The sequence below is a fragment of the Salvelinus alpinus genome, chromosome 5 (genome assembly GCF_045679555.1).
Source record: "Salvelinus alpinus chromosome 5, SLU_Salpinus.1, whole genome shotgun sequence".
NCBI classification, from domain to species: Eukaryota; Metazoa; Chordata; class Actinopteri; order Salmoniformes; family Salmonidae; genus Salvelinus; species Salvelinus alpinus.
The window spans coordinates 7899277-7920794 of record NC_092090.1 but is presented as its reverse complement, the minus strand read 5'-3'; the positions used below and the strand labels follow the sequence as shown (position 1 = coordinate 7920794).

Genomic DNA, 21518 nt, shown 5'->3' with positions numbered 1-21518 from the left:
AGTAACCAGCCATGTTGGTCAGATCTGATGAGTTATAGACACAGTCAGTCCTGTAACCAGCCATATTGGTCAGATCTGATGAGTTATAGACACAGTCAGTCCTGTAACCAGCCATGTTGGTCAGATCTGATGAGTTATAGACAGTCAGTCCTGTAACCAGCCATGTTGGTCAGATCTGATGAGTTATAGACACAGTCAGTCCTGTAACCAGCCATGTTGGTCAGATCTGATGAGTTATAGACACAGTCAGTCCAGTAACCAGCCATGTTGGTCAGATCTGATGAGTTATAGACACAGTCAGTCCTGTAACCAGCCATGTTGGTCAGATCTGATGAGTTATAGACACAGTCAGTCCAGTAACCAGCCATGTTGGTCAGATCTGATGAGTTATAGACAGTCAGTCCAGTAACCAGCCATGTTGGTCAGATCTGATGAGTTATAGACAGTCAGTCCTGTAACCAGCCATGTTGGTCAGATCTGATGAGTTATAGACACAGTCAGTCCTGTAACCAGCCATGTTGGTCAGATCTGATGAGTTATAGACACAGTCAGTCCAGAACTTCAGCTCCAACCAAATGGCTTTCACAATCACGTCTTTACACAGGTTTAAATAAAAATAATAATTTCAACAAACACGTTGTTTTTTTTAAGTTAAGGGCCGTGGTTCAGTACTCTGTATAAAACAGTTTCATCCCCTAACAACGTGACATTTACAAATCAAATAAATATAGTCCCCTCCCCCCCAAGGCTGGCACACTGATACAGGCACCAGCTGGGAATAATAACCACTTAGTCTTAACATCTAGTACCCATTGGACCTCTATGGAACCAACAAGGTGGCTTAGTCTAGAACGGTCTAGAACCCAAGGTTCTGCTCACTGAAGGAACCTAGCATCACACGTCTGAAGAACAACTAAAATAATCCCACATTCTACTTATCTCACTTGGTCTGTATAGACAGAGTCTATAGGTAATTCCATACGGTGAGATTAAATAGACTAGTAGAGATCAGAAACTAGTCATACGTGAACGTGACGATAAAACACAGAATTCAGAATATAGAAGAGAACAAAAAAATAAAAAAAGTCAAGTGTGAACAATTAGAATTTATCGACATGCAATATTTAAGACTATTCACAAGATAAAAAAATACAACATTGATATCATTATTGCTTGACATTCGGTTATGGCTGAAGTTACTTTCTTTACTTCTGAGAAATGCAGTTTGACTACAGTGCCTTGGAGAGTCTACTGTCATACTGGAGACGTGGTGAGATGGACTGAGTGGGAAAATGTCAGAAAGGAGAAGAAAACGAGGGAGGATAATACCGAAAAACCTCTCTAGTTGACCACGATATCCTTCACTAATAAACCTCCCCAACTGACCACGGTATCCTTCACTAATAAAACCTCTCCAACTAACCACGATATCCTTCACTAATAAACCTCTCCAACTAACCACGATATCCTTCACTAATAAACCTCTCCAACTAACCACGATATCCTTCACTAATAAAACCTCTCCAACTAACCACGGTATCCTTCACTAATAAACCTCTCCAACTAACCACGATATCCTTCACTAATAAACCTCTCCAACTAACCCTGATATCCTTCACTAATAAAACCTCTCCAACTAACCACGGTATCCTTCACTAATAAACCTCTCCACTGTATCCTTCACTAATGAAACCTGGGGTGTCTAAGACAACAATATTATGTAGCCACATAGATGCGCAAACACACACACACACACACACACACACACACACACACACACACACACACACACACACACACACACACACACACACACACACACACACACACACACACACACACACACACACACACACACACACACACACACACACACACAGTAGGTGTAAACACAACGGTGGTAAATGTTTAAGAGGGGGCCACTTTAACGAACCAACTGAAGAGATGGATTCAACCCGTAGCGCTGAAGATCCTCGTCATAGTGGCACTGACATTTAAAAGGTGTTTTGTGGATTGAGTCGACATACATTTACGGTGAATGGAGTCTCCGACAAGACGCAGGAACATTGCCTTTAATTGTAAATCCTGGTATAGTGTGGATCTTCATACGGTACAGATTCAATCTGAGCCCTGTAAAGCAACAAAAAATAGCTTTCTACTAAAACAACAACAATGTATTTTCTTCATATAGAGTATATAGATAATGATTTATTTAAGCTAATCATGCTTTTAGGGCCTATCCTCTAATAACATAGTTCCTATTGCCCCTGAGTGTTCATCAATACGTCATCATAGCCAGTAGGAACCAGGTGGGTGAGACAGTGCAAGCATGGCTTCTGATGACGTATAGCCTGTCCTGTAGATTTCAATTCAAGATAAAACGTTACAGGTAAGAGGCTGTATGATTTCAACTGAGAGTTTCTGCCATTTTACAAATAAGTGCTACCGAATATACTGATGGACTCAAAGCGATAGAAAAGAGGGGGGATTCAGAAGTGAAAGAGTGTGAATCTTCCCTGAAGGACAGAAGTAAAGGACTTCAAGTACAGTATTATTGCAGAAGTATTGAGAATCATGTTACAAAACAAGCCAGCGAGACACACACCTCTCATCACTGTGTTGGACAAGACCACATAATGAAAGCCTCTATATATGGCACATACAACAGGATTCGACCACACTTTCTACCAGGAGATGTGCAACAAACAAAAAAACACATTTAATCTGATGAACACTAATGTCTTTCTTCAGTAACCCGTCTCTGTCTCTGGCTGAGGCTATATCTAAATGACAAGACTTGATTATCTTTATCTAAATGACAAGACTTGATTATCTTTATCTAAATGACAAGACTTGATTCACTTCCTCATATTATCTCTCTTCATTGATTGAAATAAACCTCCGTTTAGGTGAGGAAGTGATAAGGACCACCATCTTCTACCCCTCCAGACATACTGGTAAGATTAAGACAAATCGGTAACAAAAACAAAGGAAGGCTGGAATTTGGTTTCTGACAGACACAACCGTTACAATAGACATTACTTGGTGCTATACTTTCTTTAGTCAATAGATGGCGCAACTAGATAGCCATGCGATTGAACCACTTGAATCTATTTTCCCGGCTCTAGTTAAGGGTTCAGTCTGAACGTTGACAGTCTCTTTCATGGCGGGACCAACAGGCCCTCCCTCCCTAACAATAAAAAGGCCTTTTAATCAGGTGCTGTTATTAAATCTCAGTTGCCATCTTTAACGGCCCGTGTCACAAGTCACGGTGCTCTGAAAAGAAGAGGGAGACAGTTTTTTGAGACTTCAAAGTGTTTCCTTTCAAATGGTACCAATAATGTGCGTGTCCTTGCTTCAGGTCCTGAGCGACAGGAAGTTAGATTTGGGTATGTCTTTTTAGGCGATTTTTGTTTTTGTTTTTAAGTGTCGGATCCTTAAGAAATTAATAGAAGAAGAGAGATTTTTTTTGAGACGCTGGGCTGTGTGTTACATCAGAGCCTTGCCCCTCGCTGGGCTGTGTGTTACATCAGAGCCTTGCCCCTCGCTGGGCTGTGTGTTACATCAGAGCCTTGCCCCTCGCTGGGCTGTGTGTTACATCAGAGCCTTGCCCCTCGCTGGGCTCTATGTTACATCAGAGCCTTGCCCCTCGCTGGGCTGTGTGTTACATCAGAGCCTTGCCCCTCGCTGGGCTGTGTGTTACATCAGAGCCTTGCCCCTCGCTGGGCTGTGTGTTACATCAGAGCCTTGCCCCTCGCTGGGCTGTGTGTTACATCAGAGCCTTGCCCCTCGCTGGGCTGTGTGTTACATCAGAGCCTTGCCCCTCGCTGGGCTGTGTGTTACATCAGAGCCTTGCCCCTCGCTGGGCTGTGTGTTACATCAGAGCCTTGCCCCTCGCTGGGCTGTGTGTTACATCAGAGCCTTGCCCCTCGCTGGGCTGTGTGTTACATCAGAGCCTTGCCCCTCGCTGGGCATAACACCTGGCACACGGCCTGGCCTTAACAACACAGGTCAGAGAGAAACAACAGGGGATCTGGTCTATTCATGGCTTCAGTGGTGTGGTGTCTTTCATGTCCAACACACGCACACGCATGTGTGTCTCCATGACAGATTGTGCTCCTCGCCCCAACAGAGGATTAACAGGGTGTAAACTGAGCTCCATGACTGTGTTTCAGGGTGTCCCTCAGACCTGGCATCTATCTACTGTGGTGTAGCCCCTCTCTACAGCCCATACAAAGACCCACGCTAACTAGACAACTAACTTCCTGTTTCACCACAGTACAGTGGCCAAGGTAGAACGGTGGGAGGGCATTGGTCACCATCACGGGAGGTAGACCAATCAAATCACAGGAAATGCAGATGATTTCAGAAGAGTAGATAAACATAGTGCTGTCATATGACAATAAGGAAGTGACATGTTTTGATAGAAGATTGTGATGGTGGAAATGGACTATTGCTTATTAATGGATCATATCTCCAGTATTGCATTAACTCAGAGACAGGTGTGGACAATACCCTATTCATTCATTAACTCAGAGACAGGCGTGGACAATACACTATTCATTCATTAACTCAGAGACAGGTGTGGACAATACCCTATTCATTCATTAACTCAGAGACAGGTGTGGACAATACCCTATTCATTCATTAACTCAGAGACAGGTGTGGACAATACACTATTCATTCATTAACTCAGAGACAGGTGTGGACAATACCCTATTCATTCATTAACTCAGAGACAGGTGTGGACAATACACGATTCATTCATTAACTCAGAGACAGGTGTGGACAATACACGATTCATTCATTAACTCAGAGACAGGTGTGGACAATACCCTATTCATTCATTAACTCAGAGACAGGTGTGGACAATACCCTATTCATTCATTAACTCAGAGACAGGTGTGGACAATACACGATTCATTCATTAACTCAGAGACAGGCGTGGACAATACCCTATTCATTCCTTAACTCAGAGACAGGTGTGGACAATACACGATTCATTCATTAACTCAGAGACAGGTGTGGACAATACCCTATTCATTCATTAACTCAGAGACAGGTGTGGACAATACCCTATTCATTCATTAACTCAGAGACAGGCGTGGACAATACCCTATTCATTCATTAACTCAGAGACAGGTGTGGACAATACCCTATTCATTCATTAACTCAGAGTCAGGTGTGGACAATACCCTATTCATTCATTAACTCAGAGACAGGTGTGGACAATACCCTATTCATTCATTAACTCAGAGACAGGTGTGGACAATACCCTATTCATTCATTAACTCAGAGACAGGTGTGGACAATACACTATTCATTCATTAACTCAGAGACAGGTGTGGACAATACCCTATTCATTCATTAACTCAGAGACAGGTGTGGACAATACCCTATTCATTCATTAACTCAGAGACAGGCGTGGACAATACCCTATTCATTCATTAACTCAGAGACAGGTGTGGACAATACCCTATTCATTCATTAACTCAGAGACAGGTGTGGACAATACACGATTCATTCATTAACTCAGAGACAGGTGTGGACAATACACTATTCATTCATTAACTCAGAGACAGGTGTGGACAATACCCTATTCATTCATTGACTCAGAGACAGGTGTGGACAATACACTATTCATTCATTAACTCAGAGACAGGTGTGGACAATACCCTATTCATTCATTAACTCAGAGACAGGTGTGGACAATACACGATTCATTCATTAACTCAGAGACAGGTGTGGACAATACCCTATTCATTCATTAACTCAGAGACAGGTGTGGACAATACCCTATTCATTCATTAACTCAGAGACAGGTGTGGACAATACCCTATTCATTCATTAACTCAGAGACAGGCGTGGACAATACCCTATTCATTCATTAACTCAGAGACAGGTGTGGACAATACCCTATTCATTCATTAACTCAGAGACAGGTGTGGACAATACACGATTCATTCATTAACTCAGAGACAGGTGTGGACAATACACGATTCATTCATTAACTCAGAGACAGGTGTGGACAATACACGATTCATTCATTAACTCAGAGACAGGCGTGGACAATACCCTATTCATTCCTTAACTCAGAGACAGGTGTGGACAATACACGATTCATTCATTAACTCAGAGACAGGTGTGGACAATACCCTATTCATTCATTAACTCAGAGACAGGTGTGGACAATACCCTATTCATTCATTAACTCAGAGACAGGTGTGGACAATACCCTATTCATTCATTAACTCAGAGACAGGCGTGGACAATACCCTATTCATTCATTAACTCAGAGACAGGTGTGGACAATACCCTATTCATTCATTAACTCAGAGTCAGGTGTGGACAATACCCTATTCATTCATTAACTCAGAGACAGGTGTGGACAATACCCTATTCATTCATTAACTCAGAGACAGGTGTGGACAATACCCTATTCATTCATTAACTCAGAGACAGGTGTGGACAATACCCTATTCATTCATTAACTCAGAGACAGGTGTGGACAATACACGATTCATTCATTAACTCAGAGACAGGTGTGGACAATACACTATTCATTCATTAACTCAGAGACAGGTGTGGACAATACCCTATTCATTCATTGACTCAGAGACAGGTGTGGACAATACACTATTCATTCATTAACTCAGAGACAGGTGTGGACAATACCCTATTCATTCATTAACTCAGAGACAGGTGTGGACAATACACGATTCATTCATTAACTCAGAGACAGGTGTGGACAATACCCTATTCATTCATTAACTCAGAGACAGGTGTGGACAATACCCTATTCATTCATTAACTCAGAGACAGGTGTGGACAATACCCTATTCATTCATTAACTCAGAGACAGGCGTGGACAATACCCTATTCATTCATTAACTCAGAGACAGGTGTGGACAATACCCTATTCATTCATTAACTCAGAGACAGGTGTGGACAATACACGATTCATTCATTAACTCAGAGACAGGTGTGGACAATACACGATTCATTCATTAACTCAGAGACAGGTGTGGACAATACACGATTCATTCATTAACTCAGAGACAGGCGTGGACAATACCCTATTCATTCCTTAACTCAGAGACAGGTGTGGACAATACACGATTCATTCATTAACTCAGAGACAGGTGTGGACAATACCCTATTCATTCATTAACTCAGAGACAGGTGTGGACAATACCCTATTCATTCATTAACTCAGAGACAGGTGTGGACAATACCCTATTCATTCATTAACTCAGAGACAGGCGTGGACAATACCCTATTCATTCATTAACTCAGAGACAGGTGTGGACAATACCCTATTCATTCATTAACTCAGAGTCAGGTGTGGACAATACCCTATTCATTCATTAACTCAGAGACAGGTGTGGACAATACCCTATTCATTCATTAACTCAGAGACAGGTGTGGACAATACCCTATTCATTCATTAACTCAGAGACAGGTGTGGACAATACCCTATTCATTCATTAACTCAGAGACAGGTGTGGACAATACCCTATTCATTCATTAACTCAGAGACAGGTGTGGACAATACCCTATTCATTCATTAACTCAGAGACAGGTGTGGACAATACCCTATTCATTCATTAACTCAGAGACAGGTGTGGACAATACACGATTCATTCATTAACTCAGAGACAGGTGTGGACAATACACTATTCATTCATTAACTCAGAGACAGGTGTGGACAATACCCTATTCATTCATTAACTCAGAGACAGGTGTGGACAATACCCTATTCATTCATTAACTCAGAGACAGGCGTGGACAATACCCTATTCATTCATTAACTCAGAGACAGGTGTCAGTAAAAGTGGCTCGTCAATTGGAACAAATGGGAGAGAGATACAAGCTATAACACAAATAGATTGTAAAACATTGATTCATTTCTCAAAATAGTATATACTTATTATCAGCATGGGAACACCCTGTAGGACATTGGAAAGGACACCTTGAACTGCGTCCCAAACGGCGCCCTATCCCCTATATAGGGCACTACGTTTAACCAGATCCCCTTATTACAAGTAGTGCACTGCGTAGGGAATAGGGTGCACTTTGGAACATAACCCTGTTATTGTTGTGGTGGTGACTTCCTCTTCCTGTTGTGAAGGTTTAATAGCAGAGGGCTTTGAAGGTGATGTTTACTGAAGGGGTGCAGTACTCTACACCACTTCTCCATCACACCGTTGTCCACAGGTTGGTGTTGTGGCTAAATCACAATATACTTGTTCCTGGGTACAGTACTCTACACCACTTCCCCATCACACCGTTGTCCACAGGTAGGAGTTGTGGCTAAATCTGCTCCCCATCACACCGTTGTCCACAGGTCGGTGTTGTGACTAAATCCGCTCCCCGTGTCCCAATAGGTTTGTTGTTGTGAGAAGGAAAGGCTGTTGATTTTCTAAGTGCTTGAATGTTTTTTTCCTCCCAGAAACATCCCAACCAACTCATCATCCAGGAGGACACAGAAAACAAGACAGACGACCATGAACAGAGACATGTCACCTGTCTGTCCAGGGTAAGAGCAGGTCAGGGACAGGACCAGGACACTGTCTCAGTGTCTCTCATTCAACGTGTCTCTCTGTCTCCCAAACAGAGACATGTCATCTGTCTGTCCAGGGTCAGAGCAGGTCAGGGACAGGACCAGGACCAGCTGTCTGAGTGTCTCTCATTCAACGTGTCTCTCTGTCTCCCAAACAGAGACATGTCATCTGTCTGTCCAGGGTCAGAGCAGGTCAGGGACCAGGACCAGGACCAGCTGTCTGAGTGTCTCTCATTCAACGTGTCTCTCTGTCTCCCAAACAGAGACATGTCATCTGTCTGTCCAGGGTCAGAGCAGGTCAGGGACCAGGACCAGGACCAGCTGTCTGAGTGTCTCTCATTCAACGTGTCTCTCTGTCTCCCAAACAGAGACATGTCATCTGTCTGTCCAGGGTCAGAGCAGGTCAGGGACCAGGACCAGCTGTCTGAGTGTCTCTCATTCAACGTGTCTCTCTGTCTCCCAAACAGAGACATGTCATCTGTCTGTCCAGGGTCAGAGCAGGTCAGGGACAGGACCAGGACGCTGTCTCAGTGTCTCTCTGTCTCCCAAACAGAGACATGTCATCTGTCTGTCCAGGGTCAGAGCAGGTCAGGGACCAGGACCAGCTGTCTGAGTGTCTCTCATTCAACGTGTCTCTCTGTCTCCCGAACAGAGACATGTCATCTGTCTGTCCAGGGTCAGAGCAGGTCAGGGACCAGGACCAGGACGCTGTCTCAGTGTCTCTCTGTCTCCCAAACAGAGACATGTCATCTGTCTGTCCAGGGTCAGAGCAGGTCAGGGACAGGACCAGCTGTCTGAGTGTCTCTCATTCAACGTGTCTCTCTGTCTCCCAAACAGAGACATGTCATCTGTCTGTCCAGGGTAAGAGCAGGTCAGGGACAGGACCAGGACGCTGTCTCAGTGTCTCTCTGTCTCCCGAAGATCAACACTGTCTCCATGAAAGTAAACTACAGTACAGGGCAGATACAGTACGGTAGTATACCGACGGGTCCTTGGCTAGCCGTCTATGGACACGGGGCCCTGTTCAAAGTCTGAGCCAAACAGCTCCTTGTATAGTGGAGGGAAGTGGGCTTGGACAATGTCTGGGTAGGTTGCTTTGAAGGCCGTCAGCTTCTCTGTATGCCGGCTGACTAACGCCCGCAGGGTCGACACTTTGCATATCAACTGGGGAGAGAGAGAGAGGGAGAGAGAGACAGAGAGAAGAGAGAGAGACAGGGAGAGAGAGACAGAGAGAGAGAGGGAGAGAGAGAGAGAGACAGAGAGAGAGAGAGAGAGAGAGACAGAGAGAGAGACAGAGAGAGAGACAGAGAGAGAGAGAGAGAGAGAGAGACAGAAAGAGAGAGCGAGAGACAGAAATAGAGAGCGAGAGACAGAGACAGAGACACAGAGAGAGTGAGTGCAGTTATTGAGCTTTCAGGACCGCTAGGTCACATTCTGACAGACAGACAGGACTTTCACATTTCCCTAAGACCAGGACACTGCCTGAGTGTGTTTCATCAGGACTGATGCTTATGTTATAGTGGTGATGGAACTGAAATCCTGCTGTGAAATCCCAATGCCTGTTCAGTTCAAAATGAGACTTCATCAAGCAGAGTATACTGAGAGCACTATCACTTAAACAACACATGAACACAGCCCATACAGACAAAGGTTCATTGCCAGTAGCTACTGTGTAGCAGTACAGTGTAAAACAGAGTTGGACTCAATTTCATTTTCAATTCAGAAAGGGAATTTCCAATTCTCTTCAATTTGGTTTACTTTCTGTATGGACTGGAATTGGACCCCAATCCGGGTGTATAGCAATTGTATTATATTGTATGTACGTGTGGGTGTGTGTGGTACCTTAGTGAGAACCACGTCCTCTCTGCCATTCTTCTGAAGGACATGTTGGAGAGCCAGCTGGATCTTCTGTTGCAGCTTCTCGACCTTCACCTTCTCCTGAAGCCACGTCCGATCTACACACACCATCAGTTAAACGGATAAATACTAACCCAGAGATGCTCTAGGACTGACACAGGTACCTAGAGGTGCTCTAGGACTGACACAGGTACCTATATATGCTCTAGGACTGACACAGGTACCTATAGATGCTCTAGGACTGACACAGGTAAAGCTGTGTGTGTTATGTACCTAGAGATGCTCTAGGACTGCCACAGGTAAAGCTGTGTGTGTTATGTACCTAGAGATGCTCTAGGACTGACACAGGTAAAGCTGTGTGTGTTATGTACCTAGAGATGCTCTAGGACTGACACAGGTAAAGCTGTGTGTGTTATGTACCTAGAGATGCTCTAGGACTGACACAGGTAAAGCTGTGTGTGTTATGTACCTAGAGATGCTCTAGGACTGACACAGGTAAAGCTGTGTGTGTTATGTACCTAGAGATGCTCTAGGACTGACACAGGTAAAGCTGTGTGTGTTATGTACCTAGAGATGCTCTAGGACTGACACAGGTAAAGCTGTGTGTGTTATGTACCTAGAGATGCTCTAGGACTGCCACAGGTAAAGCTGTGTGTGTTATGTACCTATAGATGCTCTAGGACTGACACAGGTAAAGCTGTGTGTGTTATGTACCTAGAGATGCTCTAGGACTGCCACAGGTAAAGCTGTGTGTGTTATGTACCTAGAGATGCTCTAGGACTGACACAGGTAAAGCTGTGTGTGTTATGTACCTAGAGATGCTCTAGGACTGACACAGGTAAAGCTGTGTGTGTTATGTACCTAGAGATGCTCTAGGACTGACACAGGTAAAGCTGTGTGTGTTATGTACCTAGAGATGCTCTAGGACTGCCACAGGTAAAGCTGTGTGTGTTATGTACCTAGAGATGCTCTAGGACTGCCACAGGTAAAGCTGTGTGTGTTATGTACCTAGAGATGCTCTAGGACTGACACAGGTAAAGCTGTGTGTGTTATGTACCTAGAGATGCTCTAGGACTGCCACAGGTAAAGCTGTGTGTGTTATGTACCTAGAGATGCTCTAGGACTGACACAGGTAAAGCTGTGTGTGTTATGTACCTAGAGATGCTCTAGGACTGACACAGGTAAAGCTGTGTGTGTTATGTACCTAGAGGGGCTCTAGGACTGACACAGGTAAAGCTGTGTGTGTTATGTACCTAGAGATGCTCTAGGACTGACACAGGTAAAGCTGTGTGTGTTATGTACCTAGAGATGCTCTAGGACTGACACAGGTAAAGCTGTGTGTGTTATGTACCTAGGGATGCTCTAGGACTGCCACAGGTAAAGCTGTGTGTGTTATGTACCTAGGGATGCTCTAGGACTGCCACAGGTAAAGCTGTGTGTGTTATGTACCTAGAGATGCTCTAGGACTGCCACAGGTAAAGCTGTGTGTGTTATGTACCTAGAGATGCTCTAGGACTGACACAGGTAAAGCTGTGTGTGTTATGTACCTAGAGATGCTCTAGGACTGCCACAGGTAAAGCTGTGTGTGTTATGTACCTAGAGATGCTCTAGGACTGACACAGGTAAAGCTGTGTGTGTTATGTGATTGTGAGATATGTGCGTGCACCTAGCATAGTGAACATGACAGCATCCTACCTGCAGACATCAGGACGTACGCTGAGAACAGAGCGATCTCCTCCTCAGAGAGATGGATGACAGACATACTCTTCCCAAACTCAAAGACTAGACGAATCAGATCGTCACAACCTGTCACACACACACAGAGAGAGAGACAGGAGGAGTTATGTGGGTCAGAACATCACAGTCTGTCAGACACACACAGAGAGAGAGACAGGAGAAGTTATGTGGATCAGAACATCACAGTCTGTCAGACACACAGAGAGAGAGACAGGAGAAGTTATGTGGATCAGAACATCACAGTCTGTCAGACACACAGAGAGAGAGACAGGAGAAGTTATGTGGATCAGAACATCACAGTCTGTCAGACACACAGAGAGAGAGACATGAGTAGTTATGTGGACCAGAACATCACAGTCTGTTAGACACACAGAGAGAGAGACAGGAGAAGATATGTGGACCAGAACATCACAGTCTGTTAGACACACAGAGAGAGAGACAGGAGAAGATATGTGGACCAGAACATCACAGTCTGTTAGACACACAGAGAGAGAGAGAGGAGAATTTATGTGGGTCAGAACATCACAGTCTGTTAGACACACAGAGAGAGAGACAGGAGAAGATATGTTAACATCACAACAACAAAGTCTGTTAGAGACACAGAGAGAGAGACAGGAGAAGTTATGTGGATCAGAACATCACAGTCTGTTAGACACACAGAGAGAGAGACAGGAGAAGATATGTGGACCAGAACATCACAGTCTGTTAGACACACAGAGAGAGAGACAGGAGAAGTTATGTGGGTCAGAACATCACAGTCTGTTAGACACACAGAGAGAGAGACAGGAGAAGATATGTGGACCAGAACATCACAGTCTGTTAGACACACAGAGAGAGAGACAGGAGTAGTTATGTGGACCAGAACATCACAGTCTGTTAGACGCACAGAGAGAGAGACAGGAGAAGTTATGTGGGTCAGAAATCACAGTCTGTTAGACACACAGAGAGAGAGACAGGAGAAGTTATGTGGACCAGAACATCACAGTCTGTTAGACACACAGAGAGAGAGACAGGAGAAGATATGTGGACCAGAACATCACAACAACACAGGACACAGAGCAGGACATCAGGATCTGAACAGACGTCACCTGACATGCATTGCTTTGAAGTTCAGTCCAATCATATCCTAGTGGACCAGCCATTCAGTCAGAGGTGGGTCCATAACAGTCCCTAATACCAAACAAACAACTTCCTCTCCCATTAAATCAATGGTTCTGAAACTGCTGAGCCTCCACGGCAGATGGAAGGGGATAAAGGTGTTCCGCTGGGTTGTGTTCTGACTCACCTAATGCTTTGAAGACGTCGGTCCCGGCGTACTTCCCGTCAAAGTAGACGGTGCTGTTCTGAGAGTCAAAGGCACGACACATTCTGATGAACACCACCTCAAGAGACCCTGAGGAGAGACAACGACATCACAACCACCACTACAGGTCAGAGAGACAACATAACCATCACTACAGGTCAGAGAGACAACATAACCATCACTACAGGTCAGAGAGACAACATAACCATCTCTACAGGTCAGAGAGATAACAACAACCATAACACAACCACCACTACAGGTCAGAGAGACAACATAACCATCACTACGGGTCAGAGAGACAACATAACCATCACTACAGGTCAGAGAGACAACGACATCACAACCATCACTACAGGTCAGAGAGACAACATAACCATCACTACAGGTCAGAGACAACATAACATAACCATCACTACAGGTCAGAGACAACATAACATAACCATCACTACGGGTCAGAGAGATAACATAACCATCACTACAGGTCAGAGAGACAACGACATCACAACCATCACTACAGGTCAGAGAGACAACAACATCACAACCACCACTAAAGGTCAGAGAGATAACATAACCATCACTACGGGTCAGAGAGACAACATAACCATCACTACAGGTCAGAGAGACAACGACATCACAACCATCACTACAGGTCAGAGAGACAACGACATCACAACCACCACTACAGGTCAGAGAGATAACATAACATAACCATCACTACAGGTCAGAGAGACAACAACATCACAACCATCACTACAGGTCAGAGAGACAACGACATCACAACCATCACTACAGGTCAGAGAGACAACAACATCACAACCATCACTACAGGTCAGAGAGACAACATAACATAACCATCACTACAGGTCAGAGAGACAACACAACACAACCACCACTACAGGTCAGAGAGATAACATAACCATCACTACGGGTCAGAGAGACAACATAACCATCACTACAGGTCAGAGACAACATAACATAACCATCACTACAGGTCAGAGACAACATAACATAACCATCACTACGGGTCAGAGAGACAACATAACCATCACTACAGGTCAGAGAGACAACGACATCACAACCACCACTACAGGTCAGAGAGACAACGACATCACAACCACCACTACAGGTCAGAGAGATAACATAACATAACCATCACTACAGGTCAGAGAGACAACAACATCACAACCATCACTACAGGTCAGAGAGACAACGACATCACAACCATCACTACAGGTCAGAGAGACAACAACATCACAACCATCACTACAGGTCAGAGAGACAACGACATCACAACCACCACTACAGGTCAGAGAGACAACAACATCACAACCATCACTACAGGTCAGAGAGACAACATAACATAACCATCACTACAGGTCAGAGAGATAACACAACCATCACTACAGGTCAGAGAGATAACATAACCATCACTACAGGTCAGAGAGACAACAACATCACAACCATCACTACAGGTCAGAGAGATAACATAACCATCACTACAGGTCAGAGAGACAACGACATCACAACCACCACTACAGGTCAGAGAGACAACAACATCACAACCATCACTACAGGTCAGAGAGACAACATAACACAACCATCACTACAGGTCAGAGAGACAACAACATCACAACCATCACTACAGGTCAGAGAGACAACAACATCACAACCATCACTACAGGTCAGAGAGATAACATAACCATCACTACAGGTCCGAGAGACAACAACATCACAACCATCACTACAGGTCAGAGAGACAACATAACATAACCATCACTACAGGTCAGAGAGATAACACAACCATCACTACAGGTCAGAGAGATAACATAACCATCACTACAGGTCAGAGAGACAACAACATCACAACCATCACTACAGGTCAGAGAGATAACATAACCATCACTACAGGTCAGAGAGATAACACAACCATCACTACAGGTCAGAGAGACAACAACACAACCATCACTACAGGTCAGAGAGATAACATAACCATCACTACAGGTCAGAGAGACAACAACATCACAACCATCACTATAGGTCAGAGAGATAACATAACCATCACTACAGGTCAGAGAGATGACACAACCATCACTACAGGTCAGAGAGATTAACCAACCATCACTACAGGTCAGAGAGACAACATAATATAACCATCACTACAGGTCAGAGAGACAACATAACCATCACTACAGGTCAGAGAGATAACACAACCATCACTACAGGTCAGAGAGACAACATAATATAACCATTACTACAGGTCAGAGAGACAACACAACCATCACTACAGGTCAGAGAGACAACATAATATAACCATCACTACAGGTCAGAGAGACAACATAACATAACCATCACTACAGGTTAGAGACAACATAAAATAACCATCACTACAGGTCAGAGAGACAACATAACATAACCAACACTACAGGTCAGAGAGAAAACACAACACTACCATCACTACAGGTCAGAGAGACAACATAACCATCACTACAGGTCAGAGAAATAACATAACACAACCATCACTACAGGTCAGAGAGACAACAACACAACCATCACTACAGGTCAGAGAGACAACATAACACAACCATCACTACAGGTCAGAGAGACAACATAACACAACCATCACTACAGGTCAGAGAGACAACATAGCATAACCATCACTACAGGTCAGAGAGACAACATAACACAACCATCACTACAGGTCAGAGAGACAACATAACCATCTCTACAGGTCAGAGAGACAACATAATATAACCATCACTACAGGTCAGAGACACCATAACCATCACTACAGGTCAGAGAGACAACACAACATAACCATCACTACAGGTCAGAGAGACAACATAACCATCACTACAGGTCAGAGAGATAACATAACCATCACTACAGGTCAGAGAGATAACACAACCATCACTACAGGTCAGAGAGATAACATAACCATCACTACAGGTCAGAGAGACAACAACATCACAACCATCACTACAGGTCAGAGAGATAACATAACCATCACTACAGGTCAGAGAGACAACGACATCACAACCACCACTACAGGTCAGAGAGACAACAACATCACAACCATCACTACAGGTCAGAGAGACAACATAACACAACCATCACTACAGGTCAGAGAGACAACAACATCACAACCATCACTACAGGTCAGAGAGACAACAACATCACAACCATCACTACAGGTCAGAGAGATAACATAACCATCACTACAGGTCCGAGAGACAACAACATCACAACCATCACTACAGGTCAGAGAGACAACATAACATAACCATCACTACAGGTCAGAGAGATAACAAAACCATCACTACAGGTCAGAGAGATAACATAACCATCACTACAGGTCCGAGAGACAACAACATCACAACCATCACTACAGGTCAGAGAGACAACATAACATAACCATCACTACAGGTCAGAGAGATAACACAACCATCACTACAGGTCAGAGAGATAACATAACCATCACTACAGGTCAGAGAGACAACAACATCACAACCATCACTACAGGTCAGAGAGATAACATAACCATCACTACAGGTCAGAGAGATAACACAACCATCACTACAGGTCAGAGAGACAACAACACAACCATCACTACAGGTCAGAGAGATAACATAACCATCACTACAGGTCAGAGAGACAACAACATCACAACCATCACTATAGGTCAGAGAGATAACATAACCATCACTACAGGTCAGAGAGATGACACAACCATCACTACAGGTCAGAGAGATTAACCAACCATCACTACAGGTCAGAGAGACAACATAATATAACCATCACTACAGGTCAGAGAGACAACATAACCATCACTACAGGTCAGAGAGATAACACAACCATCACTACAGGTCAGAGAGACAACATAATATAACCATTACTACAGGTCAGAGAGACAACACAACCATCACTACAGGTCAGAGAGACAACATAATATAACCATCACTACAGGTCAGAGAGACAACATAACATAACCATCACTACAGGTTAGAGACAACATAAAATAACCATCACTACAGGTCAGAGAGACAACATAACATAACCAACACTACAGGTCAGAGAGACAACACAACACTACCATCACTACAGGTCAGAGAGACAACATAACCATCACTACAGGTCAGAGAAATAACATAACACAACCATCACTACAGGTCAGAGAGACAACAACACAACCATCACTACAGGTCAGAGAGACAACATAACACAACCATCACTACAGGTCAGAGAGACAACATAACACAACCATCACTACAGGTCAGAGAGACAACATAGCATAACCATCACTACAGGTCAGAGAGACAACATAACACAACCATCACTACAGGTCAGAGAGACAACATAACCATCTCTACAGGTCAGAGAGACAACATAATATAACCATCACTACAGGTCAGAGACACCATAACCATCACTACAGGTCAGAGAGACAACATAACATAACCATCACTACAGGTCAGAGAGACAACATAACCATCACTACAGGTCAGAGAGATAACATAACCATCACTACAGGTCAGAGAGATAACACAACCATCACTACAGGTCAGAGAGATAACATAACCATCACTACAGGTCAGAGAGACAACAACATCACAACCATCACTACAGGTCAGAGAGATAACATAACCATCACTACAGGTCAGAGAGACAACGACATCACAACCACCACTACAGGTCAGAGAGACAACAACATCACAACCATCACTACAGGTCAGAGAGACAACATAACACAACCATCACTACAGGTCAGAGAGACAACAACATCACAACCATCACTACAGGTCAGAGAGACAACAACATCACAACCATCACTACAGGTCAGAGAGATAACATAACCATCACTACAGGTCCGAGAGACAACAACATCACAACCATCACTACAGGTCAGAGAGACAACATAACATAACCATCACTACAGGTCAGAGAGATAACACAACCATCACTACAGGTCAGAGAGATAACATAACCATCACTACAGGTCAGAGAGACAACAACATCACAACCATCACTACAGGTCAGAGAGATAACATAACCATCACTACAGGTCAGAGAGATAACACAACCATCACTACAGGTCAGAGAGACAACAACACAACCATCACTACAGGTCAGAGAGATAACATAACCATCACTACAGGTCAGAGAGACAACAACATCACAACCATCACTATAGGTCAGAGAGATAACATAACCATCACTACAGGTCAGAGAGATGACACAACCATCACTACAGGTCAGAGAGATTAACCAACCATCACTACAGGTCAGAGAGACAACATAATATAACCATCACTACAGGTCAGAGAGACAACATAACCATCACTACAGGTCAGAGAGATAACACAACCATCACTACAGGTCAGAGAGACAACATAATATAACCATTACTACAGGTCAGAGAGACAACACAACCATCACTACAGGTCAGAGAGACAACATAATATAACCATCACTACAGGTCAGAGAGACAACATAACATAACCATCACTACAGGTTAGAGACAACATAAAATAACCATCACTACAGGTCAGAGAGACAACATAACATAACCAACACTACAGGTCAGAGAGACAACACAACACTACCATCACTACAGGTCAGAGAGACAACATAACCATCACTACAGGTCAGAGAAATAACATAACACAACCATCAATACAGGTCAGAGAGACAACAACACAACCATCACTACAGGTCAGAGAGACAACATAACACAACCATCACTACAGGTCAGAGAGACAACATAACACAACCATCACTACAGGTCAGAGAGACAACATAGCATAACCATCACTACAGGTCAGAGAGACAACATAACACAACCATCACTACAGGTCAGAGAGACAACATAACCATCTCTACAGGTCAGAGAGACAACATAATATAACCATCACTACAGGTCAGAGACACCATAACCATCACTACAGGTCAGAGAGACAACATAACATAACCATCACTACAGGTCAGAGAGACAACATAACCATCACTACAGGTCAGAGAGATAACATAACCATCACTACAGGTCAGAGAGACAACATAACCATCACTACAGGTCAGAGAGATAACAAAACCATCACTACAGGTCAGAGAGATAACACAACCATCACTACAGGTCAGAGAGACAACAACACAACCATCACTACAGGTCAGAGAGACAACATAACATACCCATCAATACAGGTCAGAGAGACAACATAACACAACCATCACTACAGGTCAGAGAGATAACATAACCATCACTACAGGTCAGAGAGATAACACAACCATCACTACAGGTCAGAGAGATAACATAACACAACCATCACTACAGGTATGAGAGATACCATAACCATCACTGCATATCAGAGAGATAACACAACCATCACTACAGGTCAGAGAGACAACATAACCATCACTACAGGCCAGAGAGACAACATAACCATCACCACAGGTCAGAGAGATAACATAACCATCACTACAAGTCAGAGAGATAACATAACCATCACTACAGGTCAGAGAGATAACATAACCATCACTACAGGTCAGAGAGACAACATAACCATCACTACAGGTCAGAGAGACAACATAACACAACCATCACTACAGGTCAGAGAGACAACATAACACAACCATCACTACAGGTCAGATAGACAACACAACATACCTATCACTACAGGTCAGAGAGATAACATAACCATCACTACAGTTCAGAGAGACAACACAACATAACCATCTCTACAGGTCAGAGAGACACAACATAACATAACCATCACTACAGGTCAGAGAGACAACATAACCATCACTACAGGTCAGAGAGACAACATAATATAACCATCACTACAGGTCAGAGAGACAACATAACATAACCATCACTACAGGTCAGAGAGACAACATAACATAACCATCACTACAGGTCAGAGAGACAACATAACATAACATCACTACAGGTCAGAGAGATAACATAACCATCACTACAGGTCAGAGAGACAACATAACCATCACTACAGGTCAGAGAGATAACATAACCATCACTACAGGTCAGAGAGACAACATAACCATCACTACAGGTCAGAGAGATAACAAAACCATCACTACAGGTCAGAGAGATAACACAACCATCACTACAGGTCAGAGAGACAACAACACAACCATCACTACAGGTCAGAGAGACAACATAACATACCCATCAATACAGGTCAGAGAGACAACATAACACAACCATCACTACAGGTCAGAGAGATAACATAACCATCACTACAGGTCAGAGAGATAACACAACCATCACTACAGGTCAGAGAGACAACATAACACAACCATCACTACAGGTCAGAGAGATACCATAACCATCACTGCAGGTCAGAGAGATAACACAACCATCACTACAGGTCAGAGAGACAACATAACCATCACTACAGGTGAGAGAGACAACATAACCATCACCACAGGTCAGAGAGATAACATAACCATCACTACAAGTCAGAGAGACAACATAACCATCACTACAGGTCAGAGAGACAACATAACACAACCATCACTAAAGGTCAGAGAGACAACATAACACAACCATCACTACAGGTCAGATAGACAACACAACATACCTATCACTACAGGTCAGAGAGATAACATAACCATCACTACAGGTCAGAGAGACAACATAACATAACCATCACTAAAGGTCAGATACAACACAACATAACCATCACTAAAGGTCAGATACAACACAACATAACCACCACTACAGGTCAGAGAGACAACATAACCATCACTACAGGTCAGAGAGACAACATAACATAACCATCACTACAGGTCAGAGAGATAACATAACATTACCATCACTACAGGTCAGAGAGACAACATAACATAACCATCACTACAGGTCAGATACAACACAACATAACCATCACTACAGGTCAGAGAGACAACATAACCATCACTACAGGTCAGAGATACATCATAACATAACCATCACTACAGGTCAGAGATACAACACAACATAACCATCACTACAGGTCAGAGAGACAACATAACATAACCATCACTACAGGTCAGAGATACAACACAACA

At 43.6% G+C, this 21518-nt stretch overlaps 1 protein-coding gene across 4 annotated transcripts in view; it reads right to left on the bottom strand.

The window, feature by feature from the left end:
• Positions 1-651: 651 nt before the first annotated feature.
• The window catches only part of LOC139575465 (nuclear receptor ROR-alpha A-like), a 340490-nt gene continuing 319623 nt past the window's right edge, over positions 652-21518 (bottom strand). For 2 of the 4 annotated variants that reach the window (XM_071400454.1, XM_071400455.1), the window contains 4 exons: positions 13443-13550; positions 12116-12226; positions 10406-10518; positions 4666-9727 (listed from right to left, as the gene is read on the bottom strand). In XM_071400454.1, the coding sequence (XP_071256555.1) occupies positions 9560-9727; positions 10406-10518; positions 12116-12226; positions 13443-13550 (500 nt within the window). In that variant the 3' untranslated portion in view covers positions 4666-9559. Of the gene's footprint in view, positions 1374-1410; positions 9728-10405; positions 10519-12115; positions 12227-13442; positions 13551-21518 lie in introns of those variants that run through there. The other 2 variants (XM_071400452.1, XM_071400453.1) reach the window with 2 other exon arrangements.